The sequence below is a fragment of the Molossus molossus genome, unplaced genomic scaffold, assembly GCF_014108415.1.
Source record: "Molossus molossus isolate mMolMol1 unplaced genomic scaffold, mMolMol1.p scaffold_m16_p_7, whole genome shotgun sequence".
Classification (NCBI taxonomy): Eukaryota; Metazoa; Chordata; class Mammalia; order Chiroptera; family Molossidae; genus Molossus; species Molossus molossus.
Window position 1 is genome coordinate 102,278,482 of NW_023425401.1, and position 9,744 is coordinate 102,288,225.

Here is a 9,744-nt window from a genome sequence, read left to right on the forward strand (position 1 = left end):
TGGAATGCTGGTGGGAAAACAGTTTGGTGGTTATTCTGATATATTTCACAACACAGATGGGCCTTGAAAACATTAAGCTTTGTAAAATAAGCCAGACACAGAATGACAAATATTGTATGATTTCACTTATATGAGGTACCAAGAACAGGCAAATCCATAAAGACAGAAAGTAGAACAGAAGTTAACCAGGGGCTGGAGAAGGGAGAATGAAGGAATTATTTTTTTAATGGGTAGTTTTTGTTGGGGATGATGATGATGATACTTCTACATTTGTTGTTGTTGTTGTTGTTGTTGTTAATCCTTACCTAAGGATATTTTTTCAGATCTTACAACTTTGCTAACCAGCCAAAAAGCAGCAAAAAGAAAGTTTCCCTGTCCTTTTGCCTTCCAAATTGTGAGAATTCATCTAACTGATAGAAGCTGTAAAATGCTTCCTTTGGGTGAAAATATAAGTATGCATAGAAAAAAAATACTATATATAGGGTTCAGTACTATATCTATAGTTTCAGGCACCCACTGGGGGTCTTGGAATGCATCCTCTGAAGACAAGGGGTAATACCGTACATAGAGAGACTTAAATTAAGTTCCAAACTCATTAGAAAAATGATCTGCAACAGAGAGTCATCCAAAAGTTACACTGCCCCTGGCTGGTTTGGCTCAGTGGTTAGAGGCCGGACAACTGACCAAAGAGTCACAGGTTTGATTCCCGCTCAAGGGCACACCTGGGTTGCAGGTTTGATCCCCTGCCTGGTCAGAGTTCTGCAGGAGGCAATCAATCAATGTGTCTCTCTCACATCGATGCTTCTCTCTCTCTCCCTTCCTCCCTAAAAAAAGTTACACTGAACTAAATTTTCATGCATAGTAAAACTTGAGACGTGTAACTTATTATTAATATGAGAAGACATGTGCAGGAATGGGTGGAATATTTTAAATGTAAGAAGCAAGCATGTAAAAACTAAGAAGAAATGAACACTTTCAGTGGTTGCAGAATAAGAATGTAAGGATTATAATGAATCACAATCTCTTCCCTATCTGAAGTTCTCTGATGCTATTCCCATGAAAATAGTTATATGATGTGTAAAAAGGCAATTTTGAGTTATTAAGGAATAATTAACAATAGTACTTTATCTTTTCATAGTGAAAAAAGATATAAAGACAATAATTGGTATTCACAGAAAAGACAGGATGTTTTATAATGAATGAGAATTAAATTACCTTCATACAACATTACCAGAAATCATGCTATTCACTCTTTAAAAATAATCATACCTACTTAAGACTCCACCCCTCACCCCCACAAGCTACAGAGAAATTTCTAAGTAGAGAATATAAACTTTAAAACAGAGGAAAAGGGTTTAGACCCAAGTTGACAACACAAAAAAATATAGGTTCTAATAACTATTTACAATGTAGGTGAAGCTAGTAATTCCCTTCTTTTAAAGTACATCAATACGTCCAAACAGAAATTTACTTTGCAAAAGTAATGTAGAAAATACAATTTAAAAATCTTACCTCATTGGAGGAACAACCCCTAGCAATATTTTAAACTGTTTCAAAATATTCAAAGGTACGTATCTAATTCAAAGCATTCTAAAATTTTATTTAATTTATGCTGTTCTAAAAATAGAAAGTCAAATTTTTTCTGGTGTTATTAAAGATATATTTAGTGCAAGAAAAAATATGAAACAAGAGTAGAGTATTTCTCAATTTAAACACAATTAAAACATCTTTTACAATAAGGAGATGAATACTTTTATTAAAAAATCTCTCACACACACACACACACAAATTTTGGAACAACAGTTGAAAATAGACTGCCAAAATGTTATGTTTCTCTCTCCCTGGAAGTGCAGTTTCAAAATTCGAAAGGTAGCCAAATATAATTGGAATAACACTCCTTACAACATGAACAGAAGCCTGGACACTATCTACCTTCCCAATTGTCACATGACCTTATACTGATCAGGTAGTTGAGACTTATACTCTATTAACACATTTCCTAATTTTTTGTTTTTTAACCCTTAAGTGAAAATCATGACCAGAGCTTCTGGAAGATATAAAGTTAACTGAGTTCAGAGCAATTTTTATATTCTGTATCAAGGTCTTTCCCAGGACCCAGAAAGGAACGCAATGTTATTGGGCATCAATTTCCCTCTCTATATGCATAGGCTCGATATGGGAAGGAACAAGAATATTAGTTTTTTAAGCCCAAGAGAAAACATGGAGACCAAAATAATCTCAGAGGATAGAGGGCAGAAAAAAATAATTGCTTAATGTTAGGGTGGAGGTTAGATGAAGAGTTTCTTTCTGACTACCATGCTAATTATGTATGACAGTAAATTAGGTTGGTAGCCGAAAGAAAATGATAAATAAAACCTACCTCCCAGAATGTCAATTCCTCCACCAAATATCTAAGAAAGAAATGGAACAATGACGCTAACTTTTTGGTTCTTATAGTATTAACATTAGTACTATAATGTTTCACCTAATAAAACCCCCAAAACAAAAAAACAGCAAAGCTCCTAAATTGGCTCACCTATTTTGAATTCATTAAGTTCTATAACTATTGCTGATCCTGACTTTACAGGTAAAATACACAAAGAGAATGAGTAAAGGACTTGAAACAATTCAACTTTGGAGGAATATAAAATCCCGTCAGGGCTCCTGACAATAAAAGCTTATTTTAACGGCAATCTGAGGCAGAAATATAGGAAGCATAGGAACATCCTCGATTTCATAAAACAAGGGGATTATGACAAAAAATGTTTACTCAGTACTTAGCTAAATTAATATCAAAGTGTCAACGGTCACAAAATGCACTTTTGCAATTCTAAAGGAGAAAACAACTTTATGATTGGAGAAAAAGGAAAAACAAGGTAAGCAGTCTTAAAAAATGCTTTAAAAAAAATAAAACAATGTAACCTGATTCCCTCCCTCTCTACTCATAAAACATAGGTTTCCAGTTATGATGGGATCCTAACTCATCCCAATCAGGAAAGCAAAGAAAAGGGAATTTTAAAAAGTCAGACTTCTGCCTGTTATCCTAATATAATTTTTTTGGTCTAATATCCAAATATAACTACATCAAGTTTGCTCTCGGGTTTACTACATTCAAGGATTCAAGCACTCAGTCCCACATTCCTTTATAATCTGTTTACTAGCAATCAATTCCTTTAATAACCAGCATATATAAGTGACTGATTTAGATGAGGTGAGCGGATGCCTAAAGGAGGGAGTTCATAAAATGAGAGAAAAAGAGTACAGAAAGGGAACACTGGAAATACCTAAGACACACAGCTTTTCACAGTTTTACCTAACAGAAATGCTTTGTCCACTTTCAAATATATCCAGACAAGTATTAACAACAATAGCCAGAACTGCAAAAGCACATACCTTAGTGGGACTTTCACTTATTAAGAGTATGATGTAATCCATCCTGGTTTGCCTGGTTCATAAAAATATGTTTTAATACAGTGGACCTCATTATAAAGGAGACTGTATCCCAGAATACTGCTTAGTCAATGCATTATTATAATTACACAACTTAACTAAGACTGGCAGTAAGAGATCTTAAAAACAATGCAATTGTAGCAATGGCCAGTGTTGCTCAGTGGGTAGAGCATCAGCCTGCCCACCAAAGGGTCATGGATTTGATTCCTGGTCAAGGGCATGTACCTGGGTTTGCAGGTTCAATTCTGGGCCCTGGTGGGGGCGTGTGTGGGATACAACCAATCAATGTGTCTCTCTCACATTAATGTGTCCTCTTCTCTCTCTGTGTTTCTCTCCTCCTTCCCTCCCTCCTTTCCACTCTCTCTAAAAATCAATGGAAAAAGTATCCTTGGGTGAGGATTAACAAAAAATAACAAACAAAAAACAATACAATTTTAACTGTAATGCGATGGTAAGACACTCCTTTCTACAGATGCACAGCACAAGAAAAGTTAACAAATATTACACCCTGTTACAACACTTTTTTTCAATGTATTTATTATACCATATGGTCATAGCGTCCCATCTTATACCATATGGTCATATAAAGACAGTAATATCAGGGTAATATAAATGGTCAGAAGTAAATGTTTAATGCCAAAAGTATAAGCACATTCATTTGATAAATATTTAATAAGCTCCTGTCATTTACCAGAATATTCTATTTTGAGCATCTACAAAGTAATACTTACAAATATAGGACATGCAATTTATTTAATTCCCAACATACTTTTATGTTTAAGATGTTTGATAACAAGAGTAAAAAAATTAGAAACAACCTAATATCAAAACAATATGTTTAGTTTAAATACTGCAGTATATCTAATGATAGGTAAAATATTTTGCTTTAAGTTAAAAATATTATAAAACCATATATGTTGTATTAATATGAGCATGAAAAAAAGTACATGGATATATGTATATCAAAATGTTTATGTAATTAATTATATCTTAGTGGCAAGATTACAGATGATTTTTTAACTTTTTGTACTTATATCATTCTAATTTTTCAATAATGAATGTGCTTTCCCTCCGTAATTAGAAAATTTTTAATGCAACTGAAATTTCCGTGAGAAACATTTTTTAAAAAAACTTATATTTTAGCCCTGGCCAGTTTGGCTTCCCCTCTATCTGAAGATAAATGGAAAAATATCCTCAGGTGAGGATTTAAAAAAAATAAAAAGTTATATTTTACTGTCAGGTAAGGTACATCTTTAGAATAAAACGTGTCATTTTACACAAGCACAGTTTTTCATTTCTTTCCATGCACGTGGCAACTAGAAGATATCTCTTTAAGTGAATATAAAGAAGACAGTTCTTGCCCTGGCTGGTCTGGCTCCGCGGTTGGACCATCAGGCTGCAGACCAATGAGTCTTGGGTTCGATTCCAGTCAAGGACACGTACCTCGATTTCGGTTCGGTCTCTGGCCCTTGTCAGGGTCATGAGGAGGCAACCAATCGATGTCTCTCTCACATCAATGTTCCTCCCCCGCCCCATCTGAAGATACATGAAAAAATATCCTCAGTTGAGAATTAGGAAAAAAAAGTATAAAGGAAAAACTACTATTCATTATTAAACATTAAAACCTGGGTGAAGGGGACAGTGGAAAACACTTCTAACTAATTAAAATAAGTTATTCCACATATTTATGCATTCACTGTTTGTCTCGTGTATGTGTGTATGTGTGCCCTGACCAGGAATCAAACCCACAATGTTGGTGTATGGGGATGATGCTCTAACCAACTGAGGACCTGGCTAGGGCCACTAATTAAAATTAGTTAAAGTATCCTTAGGGTTTTAAGAGATATAAATATGCTTTCCAATTACTGGCAATTTAAATTTAAATTCATCTAGCCTAGAGGTTCTCAAGCACTGATACATGAGAATTGCCCAGGCAGTGTGTCAAATGCAGAAACTCATGGCTCTAGCTCTCACCTAATCAGAATCTTCGGAGGGTAGCATTCAAACAATCTGGCCCTTTCAAATAAGATAGCAGAGATTCTACTTTACAAAAGCCTTCTCTATATCAATGCAAACTGTTCTAATATCTCTGAAACAAAGTTCTCAATATAAACAATGTTATCATCAGAAAATTACAATTTCATAACCTATACACACTAATTTATCTATTCTTCTAGATACAATTCAACAACACTATACATGCACTACAGTGTAGAGCAAGCCTAGAGGCACCTGTGCCTGGTAAGACAAAGGCATATCCGATTCATGGAAAAAATAGACAGCAGATGTGACCCCTAGTATTTATCCATTAAAAACAATGTATCCTAAAAATAAATTTCCATGTCAACGGAACAAAGCTGTTTATAAATAAGAAGGAATGTGGAGGTGTGGGGAAGACAAGAGGAAGCTTCAGCAAGTTAAGTACCAAAAGCCAGGAAACAAGGCAGAATGAACGGCAACTGGGGACAAGGAAAACAGAATAAACTACTAAATGGAAGAAGGGAAGAGCTCTATCCTTAAAATCCAAGAAATTGAGGAAAATGAACAAATATTAGAGAAAACAAGTCTGAGCAAAAATGCAAAGTGGAAAATGGTATAATTTTGTTAAGAAAGAAGAAAAATATGAGAAAATTCAGAGTAGATCAAATGATGGTACAGAACACATCATGGGCATAGGTGGAGGTGGTATGAGAGAATGAAAAACAAATAATGTGAACAAACTGATATTAATTAGAACAAGCATGGCACATGAATTTCCAAAGTAAGGATGATGAAGCAGGGAAAAGAATTGCATAGACAGAGGAAAGAATGAGACGTTATGAGAATTGGGAAACGAAATGTAACTAGTAGGAAGGAAAGAGAACTTTGAGCAAAGTCAACAGAGTAAGACATGTTATCTAATCGATAATCGTAAGGGACAGTTGTTATAACATATATTATCTCATTATTTGGAAAGTATCACCAAGTGAATTACTTTATGTAATAAAATGCCCAATACTCAATGTAGTAAATTTTACGTACTAAAAAAACACAATGTAAATAAAGTCATTTGACAGGGCGATGAGAGGCCGAATAATGCCCCCAAAAACAGACTGAGAGAAGCAAGGGCTAAAAAGCAAAAAGTGAAAGAAGAACACTGGGACGGAAAGAAAGACGACAGAAAGCAATCAAACCTACTTTTTTTTAAAAAAAAACGGGTAGGACTAAACAGAGGTGTGAATGGACAATGGAAGAAGCACCAAAACAGTGCCGGGGTGCAAGTGAAACCTGGGGGAACCTGACAGCTTCGGGATTCCGAGAGCGAGGAGCTCCAGAGCGCCCAGCAGGTCTGCGGAGCTAACAATAGAGAACAATGTCAGGGAGCGGGGGAATGAAGTCGGGGGCCTCAGGAGGTGAGGGAAGTGCAAAAACGGGCTCAAGTGGAAGCTGAGCTCGGAAGGCCGGCCGGCCGGCGGATGGGGACGGGATGGGGCACGGAGCCCGGGCACACGTTGGCGACCGGGGGCCTGAGACCGCGATGAAAGGGGCAGTGGAAAAGAGTGGGGTTTCGGCTTGAAAAAGTCAAGAGTTAAGCAAAACGAACCGCTGGGTAAAACAGGTGAAGAGAACCCCCCCCCCCAAAGTAGAGAAGTGGAAGCGAGGACGGCGGCCTGGAAAAGGGGGCCGGTCAGGGAGAGGAGAGAAGGAAGGATGCGCCCCATCATCCCCACGGCCATGTAATAATTAGACACCACAGTAACTCGGGCTGGGCGCCCGGCCCCGCTGCTGGCCCGCATCTTGCACCTGGATGCCCCCCCGTCCCCCCGAAATAACGAAACCGGCTCAGGGATGCCAGCCGGCCACCTCCAGCCAGCCGTGACCTTCTGGGACCAGCCCGAGTCTCGCCCCCTATTGAGAGCCTCCTGCCCCACCACCGCTGCCCGAACCCCCAAGCCGGGGTGCGGGCCAGGGAACCCCCCGGGCCATTGTGTGTGTTTACGTAGCGAGGAGCTGCATGACGGAGAGGGACCAGGCGGGGATGCCCATCTCCCACCCGCAGAGCCCAGAGGAGAAGGTGGCTGAGGGCACCCGAGTCCCCAGCGCCACCTCTTCCCCCCAGATAAACACCGGCCAGCCGAGCCCGCAGACGGGAGGGGTGCAGGGGGCGCCGGCACTCACCTCCTCGGGGATGGCAGGGTCCGCAGCCGAAGAGGCCGCGGCGCCGGCGCCGGCCTCGGGCTCCATGTCCCCGTTGAACAGAGCCTGGCCCTGCTCCGCGCCGCCGTCGCCGCTCAGCGCCGCCATCTTATAACCGAGAGCCGGGGCCCGAGCGACCGCTGCTGGGCGGGGAGGGGGAAGGGAGGCGGAGGGCGGGGGGAGGCGGAGGCGGGGGGCGGCGGGGGGCGGCGGGCAGCGACGGCCGGGGCGGCGCCGGCGGCGGGAGGGCGCCTGGGCCAGCTCAGGAACCGGCCCGCGGCCCCCGGCGCAGCCGAGCCTGAGGGGATTGGGGGAAGGACGCGGGGCTGGGGGCGGGGGAAGGGGGCGGAGACCACGAGAAGTCGCCGCGGCAACGGCGTCACCCGCGTGTCACGGTCGTGACGTCACCCGGGTGCGTGACGTCATCGCAGGAGCGCCCTCGCCTGGGGAGGCTTCCTTCGCGCGCGGCCCGCCGCGGCGCTCCCGGGGTTCCTTCGTGCGGCCGTTTCCATGGCTGCGGCCGCGCGCTCGCTCCCCGGCTCGGTGCGGAGCCTGCTCCGTAACGCGGGAGCCGCCAGCGGAGCCGGGGAGGTGCTGCGGGACCAGCGGAGATCCTAGCGGGAGGAGGACGGGGAAGCCCGTAGCGCTGTTATTTCCTGCACGGCCGGCGTCCCTGCTGCCGGAGCAAGACTGAAACCCCGCGGCTGAAACAGCCCCGTAGACTTTGACAGACACGTACAGGCACCGCCAAATAAAGTATCAGAGTGATGCGAGTAGCCTTTCCGTGAAAGGATTTGGCCTGTTTAAAGTGGGACTAAATGGACGTCTAGAAGTTTTTTTTGGGTTTGCTTTTTCCATCGTTGGGGAATAAAAAATGTTTCCTTTTAGAATATGTTTTCCTCTTCCAGGTTCATTCATTTAACAAATGTCGGTGACAGAGCGCTTTCCATGTGCTGGGGCCTGCACAGGGCACAGAACGTTCTCGATATTTGAAACATCAGAATTGGAATCATTTCTGTTTTGGAGAAAGCCATTCAAAATATTTAAAATACTTTCGTGCCTTTCATAAACAGAACATTCCGAGGCATTCTTTGTGCAAAATATGCGTGCAAACCATTAAGAATGAAGAGCTGAGTTCCTTTTGAGGGGCCCAATGACAGAATGGAATGAAATAAACCCAGTTCATTACTAAAAATACATTTATTTTAAAGGAAAGGGGGAATATTAAGAGGTGGAAACAATTTAAGGAAGGGAGCAATAGAAGTGACAAACATAGTGGAAGTTACTGAGGCTGCTGATGGTGGAAGTTAGTTGCCAAAGGAACCTAGACATCAAGTCATGAGAAGCTCTGAGTGGACTCTGCGCTTGTGTACTTCCCATGAAAGGGGAAGTCACCAGTGACCTCCTTATTGTGTTCAGGATGATACAAGAGATAGAAAGCTGTCCTACTGACCTCCAAAGCAGGATGTCTGCATATTGATAGAGTCACCATGAGCCCGGGAGCTGGCCCTTACTCCAGGGTAAGTAGTTTGTGAGGCTGCTTGATGAATCAGAACCCTAATATCCCTTGACATCGAAATATACAAAATGCAACCTATTGAATGAGCATGGTATGCTTTGTTAGTATCATTATACTTTCTTTTCCAAGTAGGAAGATCTCCTTGAGGAACTAAATTTAAATCAAAAGATGGCTTGGAAAAGTAGAATACATGAAGATGATCATAAGGGATAATGCCATCAAGAGATAGTCTGAAGTGTCCCTCTTTATTATGAGGACATACTTCTAAGCAGACTGAAATAGCACCATCAGCCAGTTTGCTTTCATCAGAAACACAACTGGCAGGTTTTTAAATTCACTAACAGTTTTATTTCATTTTTTTTTAAAAATCAGTCTCTTCAAATATTACATCATTAAAACACTTCCTCATAACGTTAAAAGTCCTAAGATTATTTTTTCATTTGTTCCATTTTAAATTAGAGCCTTCCTTACCAGCAACTATCTGTAAATCATATTTTACATAGTTATTTCTTCACAGAATGGCTGACATCACCCATTTAATATCGCTTTGTGTTAGCTTCCATTTATTCAACGCTTTCTGATCTTGTCTTCAAATTCTG

The 9,744-nt window shown here is 41.2% G+C and overlaps 1 protein-coding gene across 5 annotated transcripts in view; it reads right to left on the reverse strand.

The window, feature by feature from the left end:
- Nucleotides 1-7,937, reverse strand: part of BRAF (B-Raf proto-oncogene, serine/threonine kinase) — a 150,661-nt gene extending 142,724 nt beyond the window's left edge. For 3 of the 5 annotated variants that reach the window (XM_036246201.1, XM_036246204.1, XM_036246203.1), the window contains exon 1: nt 7,609-7,937. In XM_036246201.1, coding sequence (XP_036102094.1) covers nt 7,609-7,734 — 126 coding nt within the window. In that variant the 5' untranslated portion in view covers nt 7,735-7,937. The remainder of the gene's footprint in view (nt 1-7,608) is intronic. The other 2 variants (XM_036246205.1, XM_036246206.1) reach the window with 1 other exon arrangement.
- Nucleotides 7,938-9,744: the final 1,807 nt, after the last annotated feature.